Genomic DNA, 18,651 nt, shown 5'->3' with positions numbered 1-18,651 from the left:
CTGGCTAGCGTGATCCTCTGTGAGCTAGGATCTGGAAGCAGCTCTGACATGTATGTTCCTTCCTTCCACTTCTAAATTTGTAACAGTATTTAGTTTTTGTCTTTTTTTCATTTGCCAAGCCAACAATTTCCCACATTTATTGGCCGACTCGAATGTCTTTTGTCTCATTTGTTTAATTTTCCATTCTATCTCCTGATTCATCATTTTCATGTATTGTACTTGATGTAACTTTATTTCTCTCAAAATCTCTTGCGACTTTGGTTTTGCTCTCAATTTCTTTTCACTTTCCTTTATTTTCTCCAATATTTTATCCTTCTTCTCATTTTGGATTCTCTTCTTTATTGCATTCTGTTGTATCAAGAACCCTCTCATAACAGCTTTGCTTGCGTCCCAGATTACTCTTTTTTCAACATTGGTGTTCATATTTATTTCGAAATCGTCTCTCAAGGTTTTTTGGGCCTTCTTAATCACTTCTTCATCTCTAAATAAGGTGTCATTCATCCTCCATCTGAAGGAACCAGTTGGTGTTAGTTTCATCTCCATCTTCACAGCATTGTGGTCGGAGCAGGTTTTTGGGCAAATTTCCACTTTTCTTGTCTTTGGTGCCATTCCTCTAGTTACCCATATTTGGTCAATTCTTGTCCATGTCAGTTTGGCTTCAGAGAAGAAGGTTCCCTCTCTGGCCAAGGGATTCTTTGTTCTCCAAATATCAACTAAGTCCAAGTTGTCTGTCATCTCAAAAAAGGTTTTCGGCAGTCTGCCATCCTTAGTGACTACCTGTCTTTGTGCCTTGTCCATATATGTAGATACCACTCCGTTCATATCTCCCATCAAAATCACATTATAGTCCAAATAGTCCATCAAGGTCTCATGCAACTTTTTAAAGAATTCAGATTTCCCCTCATTTGGTGCGTAAACTCCTACTATTAAGAATTTCTCTCCTTGTATTTGAATTTCAATTGCCACAAATCTTCCTTGGTCATCTTTGAAGATAAATTTTGGTAATAGTCTCTCCTTTGCATAAATCACTACTCCTCTTTTTTTAACTTTATCCGATGAAATAAACTCCTGACCCAATCTTTTATTGATCAATACTTTCCTATGTAGCCTTGTCACATGTGTTTCCTGTAAACAAATTAAGTCCAATTGTTCCTTTTTTAATAAATGAAACACAGTTTTCCTTTTCTGAGGGGAGTTGAGACCATTACAATTCCAACTTAATAGTTGCAGAGCCATGATGTAGTTACTTTACTTCTCCCCCAACTGCACCAAGTGCCTGTTCCTGTTCTGTCGGTGGTATCACCTTTTCTAGGCAGTCTTTTAATTCAAAAGGTAGTTTTGGTATGTCTAAAATTCCTCTTTCTAGTACTCTTAGCTCTTCTCCAGCTTCTTTCTGCAGGTCTTCTCCGTGGTCTCTCAAAAATCTTTCTTTGTCGTCCACTGATCTTATTTTTATCTTTCTTCCTTTGAAGCTAAAGGATAGGCCTTGGGGGAATTCCCACCTAAAGATGATTCTGTTGCTTCTCAGCAGGGCAACCAAATCTCTAGAATTGGACCTAAGGTCCAAAAGATGTTTCGGAATGTCTTTAAATATCTCCACTTTTGACTGATGTATTTCCAAAGTCTTCTGGAAGTGCAGACTCAAGATTTTGTCTCTCTTCTCTTTTGTTCGGAGGGTGATCAAACAGTCTCTCACCCTGTTCTTCTTCCCTCCTCTTCCAAGCCTGAAAGCACTCACTATCTTAAAGTTTTCCTTCTCCAAATCTGGGTTCCAAAAGTCTACAAATTCCTGCATAAGAAAGTCAGTCAGGTTGTCTTTCTCAAGTTCAGGTACGGCCCTGATCCTCAAATTCGTTTGTTTCTCCTTCAATTCAATCATAGATAACATTGACCTGTGGTCTTCAAGTTGCCTATGTATCGGTGGTATCTTCTCTTCTACAGCAACTGCTATTTCCTTTGCTTCTTCAGCTGTCTTTCGGGTCAAAGTAGATTCCTGTAGCAATTTCTCAATAGTTTCTGTGTTAGTATTTACCTTCTGTCCCAAATTGTTGATACTTGTAGTATTTTGATCAATTTTAACTGATGCTTCAGCTACTTGTTTACTTAGTTTTTCCAGAGATTCATTAATTTTGCCTAATGCCTGAGCTAAAACATCTTCGGATGCCATTCCTTTGGGTTTGGGTTGTACAAATGCAGCCCCTGTTGATGAGCCAGAAGGGCCAGATGTTGATGCTCTTCGCTGCTGCCCAACGTCTGGGCGGAATGATCTACCAGACCTCGTTGTTTTTTCCTGAAGCAATTCTATTTTCTCTTTTCCATTTGCCATAACACTCTAGATAAGGCCCAAGGTCAGTCCCACGACCAGAATTTGTTTTGCAGTGGAAAATTCCCCTCGCTCAGTTGTTATTGTAACAATTTCAAACTTCCTCTAGGGGGACACAGTAACAGTCAAAAGTTGTTGCCATTAAAATAAATAACCTTTTTTCTTTTAATCCCCCAATTCACAAGATAGACGACAGTTTCAATTTCAGTTATTTTCCAGTTACTTTAAAGCCAGGAGAAGCCGGCCAGAAATATTGTATCTCACTTGTATCTCACTTGCAGAGTTAGCTGTCAAAAAGTACTTTCACCAACAGCGCATTTCACAGTACAGCATTCTTATTGTTCATTGGCAGCCCGTTCCCAGGTTTTAAGCGGTGGATTTTAGCTTCCTTTTCTCTCTCTTTGCAGGGAAATTCAGTTCACACCTTTCCCCCCTCCTCTCCTGTAGTTAAGGGGGGAAATCGCTTGTTTTGATGTTAGAATTATAGTCCTTTTCAAGCGTCTTTCAAGGTTTTAGCTTACAAGTTCATTGCTTTGCTCTATTTACAAAGAACGGAAGGCAGACTTCCTGTTTATGCCTCTCCGCTTCGGTATCAAATTACTTCTTTGTTCTCCTTTATTTCCCAAATTAACCTACTCATGGATAGTTGTTTTGTAGCCAAATTGTCACAGGAAAAAGCGCTCTCCGGTAACGGCTGTGCGGCTTCGCTCCACGGAAGAAGCAGTTGACTCACAGCACCGCGCCGCTTCCCCGCTTCACTCCGGAACCCGTAATCGGGCTCCTTTGCAAATTGGGGGGGTGCAGAAGGTGCCCACCGAGTCCCACGGTCACAGGCTTCACCCGCCTGTGATTTTTTCAAGGGTCCCCGCTTCGCCGTAGCGGAACAGACCCAATTCCCATAGAGCTGGTCCCTCCAGATCAGAGGGAGTCCGCCATTACCGATGGCGCAACCCCGGAAGTTGTATTAGTTGTTGATTCCAACCATGAGCTGCTCTGTGAGCTGTTGATGGGCAGAATGGCGGTGAATAAATGTGCAGACAAATAATTAAAAAACAAATAAAAATATATATGGAGGATAGGCCTACCAGTAGCTATATCATACCGGATCCTATACTCAAAGTGAGCTCATTGTCTGAGTCCTGGGTCCTTATGTAGCCAAAGCATCACCATCCATATACAAGAGAGAGGTATCAGCAAGCTTGGGAGAACTCAAAAGTTTGCAGAAGTCTTTGAGAAAAATACCAAGAGAGCAATCATCATCATCATCATCATCATCATCATCCTTTAAGGGACTGAACATGCTCCGTGGGCCATGGTGGTTGTGTGTGAGTTTGGATCGGAATGGAGTGTTCTGATATAAGGCATAGCTGGCTGGCTAAAACATTCAACAGGAGCACTCCACACCACAACATTTTGTTGGAGGTCCCACTTCTAGCCCCAGAGTGGCTGGGGCAACTGAGTCAGATGGGTAGCATATAAATAATAAAATCTGCTTTAAAAACAAATTGCTAAATAGAACCTTCTTGCCAAGTAGCCCAGCCCTCTGTGTACCCCAAAACTGCAATGTTCTTTAAGTTGCATTCTCCAGGTAGCTGCAGAATGAGTGTGTCCTCTTTTCAAGCAGAGGAAGCAACTCTTAACCTCACTGAAAGGGGATTTCTTGTCCTCATCATCTGACTGAGAAGCACAAGAACTCTGGATGTACTGTGGTATCCCGGGTTAAGAACTTAATTTGTTCTGGAGGTCCGTTCTTAACCTGAAGCTGTTCTTAACCTGAGGTACCACTTTAGCTAATGGGGCCTCCCACTGCTGCCACACTGCTGCTGTGCGATTTCTGTTCTCATCCTGAAGCAAAGTTCTTAACCCGAGGTACTATTTCTGGGTTAGTGGAGTCTGTAACCTGAAGCATCTGTAACTTGAAGCATCTGTAACCTGAGGTACCACTGTAGGCCAATCCCTTTTATACACCCCAATCTCTTTGCCAATTGCCAACATTGTTTTAGGGGCAGCCAACGCGATACCATCCAGGTGTTTTGGACGACATCATCCATCATCCCTGACCATTGACCAATCTGATTGGGGCTGATGGGACTCCATTAGCCCACTGGCAAGAGCAAATGTCTCCTTCTGACACTGCCCCATTGGCAATGCAATCCATATCCATTTGCATATCTTCAAATTAAACACACTCACCACCATTTCTCACATGACACACCTTGGATACTCAGGTTTAAATATGGCATGGTCTTGGGACCCTTTGCCTCAGTTGGCTTTGCCCCTCAAGACTGTCCAATCAGACTGCAGCTGGAAACTCGTTGTTGTAGTGACAGCAACTCTGCTAATTTTCCTGTTGTTTCAGAGTATCGCTTTCATCCAGCTTCAGTTTAATCACCTCTTGTCTCAGGTAATCTGTCCCACCGTAGATAACAGACACTTCAGGTTTTGTCCCCAAGAGGCCACGTTCAGTTTTCATGCAATCTCACCTCACTGTTTTAGGCTGGCAGAACCAGCCCTCCTTGCGAACGATGCTGAGGAGATGATGATGAATGATCAGGAGGGCAGGTAGGAATGTGATCTCCCTCATCCACCTCTCACAGGTCCGGCCAGCCACCTGCCTGCCTTGACTGACTGGCTCATAGCCAGCCAACACAGCCACAGGCTAGGGCGTGTCATTTGAGGGGCTGAACCTTAATCTTTGCAAATTTCTTCAGTCTTAAAAATATGCTCTGGAGCATGAGGAATGCAAATCTGCTGTTGATTCTTTGTGTGACTGGACAACGTTTAGCTCAGTAGGTTTATGTTTGATGAAGAAGCACACAAAAAAACTTTTGGGAAACCCAAGAATGTTAATTTTACCTTCTGAAAATGTCATGCTAAATAAGAATATGAATCTATCACTGCAATCACATTTGATATTTAATATGCAATTTTACACAGGTTGCGACTTACCAAGCAAAACCAAATTACCTTAATTTAACCAAAAATATCTTTTGAATTCTCAAGTCATGTTACAACTTTCTGGCACTCCTCATTTTGGGAATTTGAAAGTTGAAATATTCAACATGCCCCACCGCAATGCTCCCTGCTAATGCCCTCTTCCTCCTGCGTTCCTCCTTGTGCACCTGAAAGGGTAACAGTGGCATGGATGCCTCATTCCTCTCTCTGAGGAAGTGACCCTTTGACGATTCTTCCTCAAAGTGTGGCATTGAAGGCAAAGTCACCTGGAGAGCAGCTGGGCTGCTGCCAATTTGGTGCAATGGTGGGAAATTGCTTTATAAAATAATCTTAAATCTTTCCAGTTACTTATGAACGATAAGCAGTTTATCCCCGCTTCTGATGTGTGGCATGAAGGCTCATAGTTCAAAACTGGATGAGGCAATTAGGTAAAGGTAAAGGGACCCCTGACCATTAGGTCCAGTCGTGGACGACTCTGGGGTTGCGGCGCTCATCTCACTTTACTGGCCGAGGGAGCCGGTGTACAGCTTCCGGGTCATGTGGCCAGCATGACTAAGCCGCTTCTGGCGAACCAGAGCAGCACACAGAAACGCCGTTTACCTTTCCGACATAGCGGTACCTATTTATCTACTTGCACTTTGATGTGCTTTCGAACTGCTAGGTGGGCAGGAGCTGGGACCGAGCAATGGGAGCTCACCCCGTCGTGGGGATTCGAACCACCGACCTTCTGATCAGCAAGTCCTAGGCTCTGTGGTTTAACCCACAGCGCCACCCACGTCCCTACAGCGCCACCCACATCCCTTCCCTTAAAAAAAAGAGTTCAAAAATGTGTGTTCTGTTCTCCTCCCAAGAAATTACTCTTTATTGGAAAAAGCCATATGCCTGCTGTTTTCCAATGGAAGGGCAATGTTTGAGATCTCTAGATGCAACCCAACATTGAGAACAACCCCTGACATAGTCTGTTGAAAGCCACATGCTACCAAGGCAGTAGTATAAAATCTGTATTTAGTTTTGGAGAATCTTTATCTTGCCATTTCAAGACTCTTTGGATTTGTCCATGGAGTATCTAGAAGATAAGGGACTGACCATTCCAGGAAGCAAGCCCCAGATCCAGAGCTCTTACAGAGGAAAATCAAATACTGCGAGATGTTTAGTTTGTTTTGTAACAGATTGATTGAGGAATCAATGCAAACTTTCATTTGCTTTGGCTTTTAATGAGACTGATGTGCTGTGCCTCAGCTGTTCTTTTAATTAGGAATAAAGGCATTACACAACCCGCAACTCAATGGAATAACAGACTAGCTGCTAGAATGGGGGTGTTTGAATCTGATCCTCAACGTCGTGAGAGCTAAAAGTCATCTTTAATGTTTCCTTTTAAATTCCCAATTCCAGCAGCACCCCAGAACCGCTACCACACTAGACAGACTAACAGTATCTTTAACTCTTGATCCCACAGATTAAATGTGGCTCTCGCTGGTTAAAACTTGATTCATCAGTGAAGCTTCAATAGATTAATCAACTGACTAAACTGGTTCAGTCCACTGCCTTTCTAAAATCTTATTTAAATGTAATTTTAAAAAGCCATTTTAAAAATAAGTAACAACATAAGACAATAACAGTAGAGAACAGCAGCAATACTTGGAGGCATCAGGGCAAGAGTGGGAAGATTTCATGCTTGTCATCATGAGTGCTCAATAAAAAGAATGTCTTGAGGGGCCCCAGGTAATGCTTCGGTGGTGCTTGAGACAATTCTCCCATCCCCCCACCCACATGCGCCAGGTTCCACCCATGTGAGAGCAAATTAAGTTCCACCTCTATTTCAGGCGTACAGTGGGACCTCGACTTATGTACACCTCTGTTGTTGTTGTTTAGTCGTTTAGTCGTGTCTGACTCTTCGTGACCCCATGGACCAGAGCACGCCAGGCACTTCTGTCTTCCACTGCCTCCCGCAGTTTGGTCAAACTCATGCTGGTAGGTTCAAGAACACTGTCCTACCATCTTGTCCTCTGTCGTCCCCTTCTCCTTGTGCCCTCCATCTTTCCCAACATCAGGGTCTTTTCCAGGGAGTCTTCTCTTCTCATGAGGTGGCCAAAGTATTGGAGCCTCAGCTTCAGGATCTGTCCTTCCAGTGAGCACTCAGGGCTGATTTCCTTAAGAATGGAGAGGTTTGATCTTCTTGCAGTCCATGGGACTCTCAAGAGTCTCCTCCAGCACCATAATTCAAAAGCATCAATTCTTCAACGATCAGCCTTCTTTATGGTCCAGCTCTCACTTCCATGCATCACTGCTGGGAAAACCATAGCTTTAACTATACAGACCTTTGTAGGCAAGGTGATGTCTCTGCTTTTTAAGATGCTGTCTAGGTTTGTCATTGCTTTTCTCCCAAGAAGCAGGTGTCTTTTAATTTCGTGACTGCTGTCTCCATCTGCAGTGATCATGGAGCCCAAAAAAGTAAAATCTCTCACTGCCTCCATTTCTTCCCCTTCTATTTGCCAGGAGGTGATGGGACCAGTGGCCATGATCTTCATTTTTTTGATGTTGAGCTTCAGACCATATTTTGCGCTCTCCTCTTTCACCCTCATTAAAAGGTTCTTTAATTCCTCCTCACTTTCTGCCATCAATGTTGTGTCATCTGCATATCTGAGGTTGCTGATATTTCTTCCGGCAATCTTAATTCCGGCTAGGGATTCATCCAGCCCAGCCTTTCGCATGATGAATTCTGCATATAAGTTAAATAAGCAGGGAGACAATATAAAGCCTAATCTACTTTGGCTTTTTTACTAGCACCCCAAGGCCAACCAAGGAGGAGTTAAGGAGTAAAGGAGACGCAGGGTGCTTCCATAATTTTTCTGTTTTTGAATGGGATTCAGTCACATGTCTGCAAATTTTGGTTGCACAACTGTAGTTGACCGGGATGTCTTGCACAACAGATCCACATCCCCCGAGGAAAAGTGATGGGGAAATGCACAGGGAAGTGTGGGTGGACACTGGAAGCAACATCATTTAACCTGTCCACAAACAGATCAGAATGAATGCTCATTAAATAGTCAATGCCATGTAATTCCCTGCAGACAAGATAGTGAAATAGCGCCAAGCACAGAGTCTGAGCTTGTAGTGAGCAAGCTCCTCCCTTGGTGAGTTCACTTAGTGAAAAAGAACAAACCAAATTCCAAACTGCAAAGCGAACTATTGCAGTCAAATAAAAAAATTATATCAAAAACGTACAATCTACTCCTTGAGTGGGAATTGAAAGATGAAGTAATAAAAGAAACAACGATAAAGTGGTCACAAGATCTGGGCAAGACAATACATTTAGATAGGTGGGGGAAATTACGGAGTGTCGACATAAATTTCACAGCTTGTTATTTGATAAGAGAAAATATAATGAAAATGTGTTATTGTTGGTACCTCATCCCAGTCAAATTGGCAAAGATCGATAAAAAATATTCAAACCTTTGTTGGAGATGTAAAGCAGAAGTGGGAACAATGCCCCATATGTGGTGGGGGTGTAAGGTGATTAAACAATTTTGGACCAAGATACATGAAGAGTTGAAAAGAATATTTAAAAGCACAATTCTCAAAAAACCAGAAGCATATCTGATAGGCTTGATAACCAATGATATCCCCAAAGATAAAAAGAATATATACCTCTACGTGACAGCAGCAGCTAGATTACTAGTGGCAAAAAAAAAAAAAAAAAAAAAGGAAAACAGGAAAAAATACCAGAATTATTAGAATGGAGAATTAAGATCGGTGAATTTATGGAGATGGCAAAATTAACGGCATCAATTAGGGGCTGCCCCAAGCAAAAAATTAAGAGAGAGTGGGAGTGTGTAGACATATATATGAAAAAAGATGGACATGGAAATTAAGTTTAACATAAACGTAAAAGAAAAGACTCACAAGGATACAAGATGATATTATAAAGGATATGACTATTAAGTATAAATAACTGCTAACACAACAAGAAACCATAATACAAATGCCAATAAGATCTCACATGGGTGAGGGGAAGGCAGGGGGGGAGGGAAGCAGAGGGTGGTACTTGGAAAATTATTGAGAATGTGATATAAAAGCAAAATGATTGTGTTTGTAATTTGAATTACTTTGAATGATTGTGGTTCCCCCCCCCCCCAGTTTTTACTTCTTTTTCAAACCAAGGAGGAAACATAACTTCCTTCCAGGTGAGGAATGTGAACTAGCTGAGTCTAGGAATACAGTTCTATGATCTTAACCCCTTCGTGCATTAAGTAGCACTAACCTTTCTAGTTATATTTGACTGCAATTTCCCACAATTCAGAGGCATATGGTCTCCAATAAGGGAGGCAGAACACAGCCAGCATGACAAGTAACTTCTGAGGATGTCTCTGAGCATATTTTGAAGTGAAGAGTCCACCCCTGGTTACCCTAAGCTTTCTTTATTTCAGCAGTCTTGGAGGGGAAAGCCAATTTTTTATTGTTGCTGAAGAATTTTAGATCTACGGCAAACCACCCAGAGATCTACTAGTTGTACACCTCAATCTTACCTTCTGCCTCCCCTTGCTATAGGGATTCTGAATTGTTACTAGTTATCTTTGTTGCTCTTCTAGAGTTTGATGGAGAATCGGTCGGATGACAGCAGGAACTGTTGTAATCACTGGAGGAATACTAGCGACAGTGATCTTACTGTGTATCATTGCTGTTCTGTGCTATTGTAGGCTACAGGTAAGAATCAATGCTTTTATGGGTTGTTTTGCTTCTGCATCCAAAGAAAGCATCACATTTTAGGCAAGAAACAACTCTACTGCAGTATTTCAAATCTATTAGTTCAGGTTGCAACCCTGTGAGTAAACGCCACGGAAAATAGTAGTACTTGTTTCGGAGTCAACACACATAGGATTGTTCTGTTAGCAATTTTTGCAGGAGTCCTGTAAAGTAGGTCAGTATTATCCCCATATTACAGGTGGCTAAGGTTCAGAGAAAGCATCTTGGTCAAAGGGCACGTGGGTGAGAATAAGGGCCTTCCCAGGTCGCAATTCACACTCTCAGCCACCATCAGGGCTGGTCAGACAATTTCTCTGCACGGAGACAGAATTCTGCTAAGTCCAAAGAACCTCATTCCAGTTATGGGTGGGGTGGAAGGCTGACGTGGGAGGGGCAAAAACCAGGCAAAAGAATTAAGTAATGTAACACAATATGAAGTGAATAAGAAAGAAAAATTTCTTCCAGTGGAACAACTTAAAGCAAACCAAAATAAATTAGAATAAAAACAAATATTTTATGGTACTTCTCTCTGGTAGATAGCGATCTGTCTCTATTTTTGCTTTGTGTATTTGAAATATACTCGGAGTTGAGTGTGGATTTCATGCTCTTTATTCAGCTCATAGTGGTGAGGAGGAATGGAAATTCCCCCAGAATGCCTGCCTTATATACATTATTTTCACAATGGGCCCCATGTGATTGGTTAATTCCGGGATTCTCCTGTAGGCCAATCAGGTTGTGGATTCACTTCCACCTGGAGCTGGATTGGGTGGCTCCTGCGGACCAATCAGACTGCTGCATTCTGGATCCTATTGTTCTAGGACCAATCAGACTGCTGCATTCTGAATCCTATTGTTCCAGGGCCAGTCAGACTGCTTCATTCTGGATCTTATTGTTCTAGGACCAATCAGACTGCTGCAATTTGGATCCTATTCAACTCAATTAATGACAGTATTTTTTTTTCATTACAAGAAAACATTGTTGACAATGCAGGTCTTTGCAAGACTGTAATCTTAATAATAATACACAACACTACCAAACTACACAACACTATAAACTACTGCTTCATTCAGTCCAGAATGTTTCTCCAAATCTCTTTGCAGAAGTCAAAAGGCATTATATATTAATTGGCATCTTCTGTATACATGCACAATTAACATATAGAACATTTAGACCTATAAACGTTGCCACTGATTTTCAGGCATAAACTTACGCAGGGGACCTTTCGCCTCTCCCATTCGGAATGAAAGGAACCTCGGTATGCTCAAGTCATGGCCTGCCATTTCGTCCTGCATGGTGAATCTTTGCCCTCAAACGCAGAAGCGCCACATGTGCAACACATATCTTCCTTCCTTCCTTCCTTCCTTCCTTCCTTCCTTCCTTCCTTCCCTCCCTCCCTCCCTCCCTCCCTCCCTCCCTCCCTCAAACTCATGTTCACAGACCCCTCTCAAAACCTCTTCTGGCAGTATTCTAGAGCCACAGAGCACACAGCCTGCAGTTGTCTTAAGCTTCTGTGCATTGATCTCTCCTACTGCCCTCCCCACCACACTCTGAGCCTCCAGCGGCATCTCAGTGGCGGGAGAACAAAGGGAAGGTGCCTGGCAACTGGCCAAACTTCTGTGCCCAAGAAGGGGTTTTTATTTCCCATGCCTGGTGTTATAAGAAAAACACCTCTTAATTCCCTTATGGGGTACCCAAGAGCCCATATAGAGTCCTTATGTAGGTTCTCTATCGGTAGGAGAAAATAACAGAGGCCAACCAGAGAATATTGAGAAGCAAAGCAGCTAGTAAGCCTGATCTTAGCAGGGACGCGGGTGGCGCTGTGGTCTAAAGCACAGAGCCTAGGGCTTGCCGATCAGAAGGTCTGCGGTTCGAATCCCTGCGACGGGGTGAGCTCCCGTTGCTCAGTCCCTGCTCCTGCCAACCTAGCAGTTCGAAAGCACATCAAGTGCAAGTAGATAAATAGGTACCGCTCCGGCAGGAAGGTAAACAGCATTTCTGTGCGCTGCTCTAGTTCGCCAGAAGCAGCTTAGTCATGCTGGCCACATGACCCGGAAGCTCCCTCGGCCAATAAAGCAAGATGAGCGCCGCAACCCCAGAGTAGGTCACGACTGGACCTAATGGTCAGGGGTCCCTTTACCTTTACCTTTAAGACTGATCTTTATCAAACTGTTGCAACAGGGTCCCCATTCCCCACATGCAGGAGGAAGGAGGAACCCAGAGTGCAAGCTTGGAGTGCAAGCTCTTATATAGACTTTTGAAATTGCCCACCCTGGAGCCCAAGACCACCCACCCAAAACATCATACATACATCACAGAAGGAGGCGGTCAACAGCAGAGGAGGCGGTCTACAGCAGAAATCCTGTTTGCCAGGGTACCTGATAATGGTCGCTGGTTGCATTACCTGGGCAGCCTGGCCATTCTTTTGTGATGGTAAATACTCAGTTCCTGAATCCAGGTCACAGGCTCACCCTATTCATACACAGATGCGCCCTTAAGACAGGATTTGTGAGCAAAGAGACAATGGGGAGGTTTCCCCATTTCCTCAGAGAAACATTTGAGGTCAATTTGGGAGAGTCAAAATGGTTTCAGGGCTATTTTCCTGTATTGTTTCAGACATGTGGTTTATATATTTACGTATGTGTTTGCCTGGTGCATTTATGAACATTTATTTTATATTTTAGACCTTCTAATTTTCATAACACCTGGCATCATAGGATGCCCGGTGAGAGGGTTTGCCCAAAACAGCCTCATGGGCTCAACAGAGAGACTATGGTGGCCGCCACTATACTAAAGGTAAAGGGACCCCTGACCATTAGGTCCATTCGCAGACAACTCTGGGGTTGCGGCGCTCATCTCGCTTTATTGGCCGAGGGAACCAGCTTCTGGCTCATGTGGCCAGCTTGACTAAGCCGCTTCTGGAGAACCAGAGCAGCGCACGGAAACGCCGTTTACCTTCCCTCCGGAGTGGTACCTATTTATCTACTTGCACTTTGACGTGCTTTTGAACTGCTAGGTTGGCAGGAGCAGGGACCGAGCAACAGGAGCTCACCCCGTCGTGGGGATTCGAACTGCCGACCTTCTGATCGGCAAGCCCAAAAGGCTCTGTGGTTTAACCCACAGCGCCACCCGCATCCCTCTTGCCACTATACCAAAGACATGCTAAGCATTATATTTTTTAATGCCCTTTTGTTTTTGCGTGTGCCACCTAACCCCAGTTCTTTCCCTCCTGCTTTAGTATTATTGCTGCAAGAAGGATGACACTGATGAAGAGGAAGAGGAGGAAGAGGAGGAGGAGGAGCAGGAGGAGACTGACCTTCCTTCACACTCGCACTATGCCATGTGCAACGCTTGCAACTCTCGCATCATGGACGGGCAGGGCAACTCCTCTTTTCCTCCCCATGAGATTAACAAGCCAGGCAATCGGAACCATTGCCCGACCTGCTCCCCCTATGGCTCCCCCTTTTACATACGGACCGCTGACCTGGTGCGTAATGGGGGCGAGAGGATCACCTACATGCCTACATGCTGCAAAGAAATGGGGCTGCCCCTCAAAATGGCTGGCCTCCAGAGTTTCCCGGTGACCCATCACCATTGCATCATACATGAGACCTTTCCCAACTCGAGGGCTTTCAGTACAGAAGTCTGATCACAATCGGTTACGGCCGCAGGGTGCTTCGGTTTGATCCCCTTGGGGCAGTGGGGATTGCTACGGAAACCTTTCAACAAAAACGGAACGTGCATCCAAGACCCAACATTGTTCCTGATCATCGCAGCAAGGCTCTTCTTATTAAGAGGGAAAGTGGTGACATTGCGCCCAAGACATTGAACTTGGCGGTTTCTGAACCTGCAAACAGTGTTGGGTCCACTGAAGGGTCTTGTCTAAGGAGGGCTATGTACAGTACAAACTAACTTGTATTTAAACACTCTTGCAGGTTCACCCTGACCCCCACAAACATATTTGGTGTCTACCTGTAGAAAACCCTATTTGTCTGTCTCTCTCTCTCTCTCCAAAGCAATAGCCACTGGTCTCCCTTGACAGGTAATATGAGTGCATACTAAATCAGCCAACACACCATTTATTGTACACTGTCCTACCCAGTAATGATGGTGGCATTAGCGATAAGGATGGCAAAATCCTTGCTAAACTCACTTCCAGTGCTCCTGTTCATTGGAAGTGGAGAGGAGGAAAACAAATAAATGGAATTAATATCCTTGTAATATAATAGTTACAAACGGAATGCTATTCTCTGTACTAGAATGTAAAAATAGGTGAACCATTCTCTGCTTATTACACAAACACACACACACACACACACAAGCACGTAATATGCAAAAGATAAAGGAAAGGAACTGGGAGATTGGAAAGTGGTGCAATTACTAGCATTCTGCATTTGGGTGGCTTTTCTATTGCAAAAAAAAGAGACTCTGTTCTCTCAATTTCCTTAACTCTCACAGGCTTTCATAGACATGATGACTTCTGACATCCACAAACTGCACCACTGAGGAGTTAGTGGCCTCTCGTCCACCTCCATTTCCCTAGTATTCAGAGCCCATGTTTAGGGCAACCTCCTGATACACCTTTGATGAAACTGCAAAATATAATATTTTTTTATAAGTAAGTCCTGATATGGAATGTGGAGGATGACTACAAACCATGTTTCACAAGGCTAAGAAGGGCCACGGGTGAAGTGAGTGTTGAAAGCTAAGGCCAAGCTTGAGAGCTTCATGAAATTTGCAAGACAATATCATGCGCCTCTTTAAAAAGAACTCTGGACCTGTGGAAGGATTTGTACTGGGTTGCGTTATGGATTTGTTTCTCTTACAATGTTTGCAATTTCACCCTTTGTTATTTGTCAAGTGTTGTTTCTGTATTTGAATTACTAATGGCTCGATCCACCCGGGAGGGTCTTTCAGGGTCCTCCGTCACCAGCTTTGCATGGAAGGTGTCTCAATTTGCCAGTTTTTCCAGCTGTTTGGACCCTGCCCAGCTGAATAAGCACAATGGTCCGCTGCCCTTGAGCGCTTAAATGTTGGCTCTCATCATTTATAGCACATTGAAAGCACAAGGTTTTGCCTAAAGGATCCTGGGAACTATAGCTTACCCCTCACAGAGCCACAATCCCCAGCACCCTTAACAAGCTACAGTTTCCAGGATTCTCAGGCAGAAATGATGCACTTTCAGTGTATAGTGTGTAAGTGAGATGGGCATGATTTGGAATCTGGATGGTAGCACCTCACCCTGATAACCACGGCTCCACTGGTGATAAAATAGTTTCTAGATGGTCACTTCAGATTGCATATACAGTGGTGCCTCGCAAGACGAATGCCTCGCAAGAAGAAAAACTTGCTAGACGAAAGGGTTTTGCGTTTTTGGAGTCGTTCCGCAAGACGAATTTCCCTATGGGCTTGCTTCGCAAGACGAAACGTCTTGCGAGTTCTTGCGAGTTTGTTTCCTTTTTCTTAAAGCCGCTAAGCCGCTAAGCCATTAATAGCCGCTAAGCCGTTAATAGCCGCTAAGCCGCTAAGCCACTAATAGTCGCTAAGCCGCTAAGCCGCTAATAGCCGTGCTTCGCAAGACGAAAAAACCGCAAGACGAAGAGACTCACGGAACGGATTAATTTCGTCTTGCGAGGCACCACTGTAGACCTAGCATGTCAGCGAGAAGCTTTCGTTCCAAGCAAACGCTTTCTCATGCAAAAACTCCTCGCATACAGAAAACAAGCATGTTAGGGAAGGGGGAGGAGAACAGCACACACATTGCAACCACAAGGTCCCGGGTTCAATGCCTGTCATCTCCAGATAGGGCTGGAAAAGTCTCCTGTCTAAAACCCTGGAGAACAGCTCCCATTCAGTAGAGGCAATGCTGGACTTTTCAGGATCTGACACAGATGGACCAATGAGTTGAGTTAGGATAAGATAGCTTTCTGAGTTCCTAACCAGAAGACTAGGTTTTCTAAAAATCCTTTCCCGTGTAAGAAGTCCCTGCCCACGGAAAATTAGTTCTGTAATGTAAGAATATTTTTGGAACAGTCATACCACCGCCTACTTGCATACTGAAGCGGCAACGATTCTAACACCCAATGAGCTCTTTTTAGAGTTTCTACACAAGTGGGAGTTCTGATGTATAAAACTGGCGGCTTCCATATGTGGGAGAAGTCTCTTGGACTTCTATATGCAAATATGCCCAAACAAGGCTTGGTCGGTGAAACATTAACATTGGCAGCATAGTAGGAAAGGGGATCCAGGTGGCTCTGTGGGTTATACCACAGAGCCTAGGACTTGCTGATCAAAAAAAAAAAAGGGCGTTTCCGTGCGCTGCTCTGGTTCACCAGAAGCGGCTTAGTCATGCTGGCCACATGACCCGGAAGCTGTACGCCGGCTCCCTCGGCCAATAAATGAGATGAGCGCGCAACCCCAGAGTCGGCCATGACTGGACCTAATGGTCAGGGGTCCCTTTACCTTTACCTAGGTAACTGGAAAGACTGAAGCGAGTGTGAGAGTGAGAGATTGGGCTGGAGGCATGGATGGATGGATGGACTCCTTCACCACTGTTGCGTTCCCAGTCATACTGGGTGTGTTGTGCTGGCCACATATCCCCTCCTTCAGCCCCTAGAATAGTGGTCCCCAGTTAGCTAAGTACTGCAAACCCTCTGCTTTACAAAAGGCAAGCTACAGACCCCCTACTTTTGAAAGGTTTTCTCTCTCTATGGTGGTTTTCATTATGTGAGTGGTGCTACGGATCCCCTGGGTGGGTTACATGGACCCCCTGAGATGTGCGGACCACAAATTGGGAACCACTGCCCTAGGGGCTTCCCACAATCTCTTGCTCAAGGATGCATTTGTCAAAGCAAGGCAGTTTTCTGGACTTGTCTGGAGTTCAGGGGTGCGAGAAGAGGCACCCAGCAAAGACCTCACCTGTCTTAATTTCTCAGAGGCATATTAACATATGCAAATGCCATGTGAAAAAATTGTGCCCTGGGCCTTGTTTGGGGCCCCTTTAAGTACCTACTGACACCTCTGCACATACTGTACTCCAGGCATAGGCAAACTTGGCCCTCCAGATGTTTGGGACTACAATTCCTACCATCCCTGACCACTGGTCCTGTTAGCTAGGGATGATGGGAATTGTAGTCCCAAACATCTGGAGGGCCGGAGTTTGCCTATGCCTGCTGTACTCGTAGCAAGCTCACGGGTGCGGGGGGGAGGTGTTTAAATTTTTGAGAGACTTGAAGCAAGAATTACATAACATTTACAACCTGGTTACACAGAGTTGCTCGTCTGGAGTACCTGGTGTGGAGTGAGAGCAACCATTACACCCAGAAGTCAGTCCCATTGCCTCAGCTGGGATTTACTATCAGGAAATGTGCACGGGATTGCAGCCTCATTCTGCTTTATCAAAACATGCCAAAATCTTTTGGCACTTGCAAGACATTGGGGTCCTGAGCTTTGAGCCTGTTTCATCAGATCCCTGCAGAGGTCTAGAATGGGTTGCAGTGGGCGGCGGGGGTGTGTGTGTAGCAAATGCGCAAACAAGAGCCTCAAATGTACATTTAGAGTGACAGGTGATCTGTCCAAAAACAACCTGCTAATTTTGCAAATCCACCCAACTTGGTTATGTACAGCTTTGTGAGCTGTCAACAGTTCTTGGAACCTGCAAACCGTCTGAGGACTCACTGAACTTCCTCTGTGGAGAGTTTTTTTACACACACACACACTCTTTCCACACTGAATATTTCCTTGCTGGGAAAATAGGCACAATCCACCAAATGTTAGTCATGACTAACACCCAGAAAAATGAGGTGGTTAACTGGGCCATGCTGCCAATCTGCATTGGAAGGATGCAATTTTAAAATGTCCCTGTTTTGTTTTGTTTTAAACCTGCACTCCAGGAGAAAACTAACCTGGCAAAGAGATAGGCTTTATCTTAGCTAGTTCTACCACCTCCTCCTGACTTATACTGAATGTATAGCTCCTGCTAAATTCCAGTGAAAGCGACACAATGGGACTGACGGAAATCCATTATATACATCGCACTACATGAAAATGAAGACCGACCCACACATAAAAATGGCTTCCAATTGGTTTCTGGGTACGATTCAAAGTCCTCAAACTGACCTATTTGCCCCAAGCCAGCCTTTGTCAACCTGGTGCTGCCCAGATGTTCTGGACTACAAGTCCCATTAGCTCTAGCCAGCATGGCTGATAGGAGTTGCTATTCAAAACATCTGGAGGGCATTAGGTTTGCTAAGGCTGCCTTAAACAGTCTGGGAGGAGGGCTCACCTTCTCCCATGTGATCCTGCCAATTACATCATTATTGGAGACCTGCTTTGGATGTCCTCACCACCAGAGGTTGGGTGAGGAGCAAGCAGGGACAAGGCCTTCTCATCTCCTCGAAATGTCCTCTTGGCATCCACTCTCCTTTTTCAGTGCCAAGTAAAAGGCGAATAAGACGACTTTTCTTAAATCACCTTTGCCGCTGTTACTCTGACAGCTTTGTCTGATACTTCATTCCTCAATGGTTGCATTGCTATTATTTTATTTTGTCAGCTTCCTTGAGAAATGTTTTAAATATCTAAATAAGAATCCTCCTTTCATGGTGCACATAAAGGAGAAATTTTTTAGCTTAGCC

The 18,651-nt window shown here is 44.3% G+C and overlaps 1 protein-coding gene across 1 annotated transcript in view; it reads left to right on the top strand.

Annotated features, from left to right (window-relative positions):
- Window positions 1-14,860, top strand: part of FAM163A (family with sequence similarity 163 member A) — a 108,553-nt gene extending 93,693 nt beyond the window's left edge. The window contains exons 4-5 of the mRNA XM_081012362.1: window positions 9,868-9,982; window positions 13,257-14,860. Coding sequence (XP_080868488.1) covers window positions 9,890-9,982; window positions 13,257-13,667 — 504 coding nt within the window. The 5' untranslated portion in view covers window positions 9,868-9,889 and the 3' untranslated portion in view covers window positions 13,668-14,860. The remainder of the gene's footprint in view (window positions 1-9,867; window positions 9,983-13,256) is intronic.
- Window positions 14,861-18,651: the final 3,791 nt, after the last annotated feature.

Source organism: Podarcis pityusensis (genome assembly GCF_964106645.2).
Source record: "Podarcis pityusensis genome assembly, chromosome: 6".
In the NCBI taxonomy this organism is placed as follows: Eukaryota; Metazoa; Chordata; class Lepidosauria; order Squamata; family Lacertidae; genus Podarcis; species Podarcis pityusensis.
Note: the sequence above shows the minus strand (reverse complement) of the source record. Positions and strands in the feature narration are given on the sequence as shown.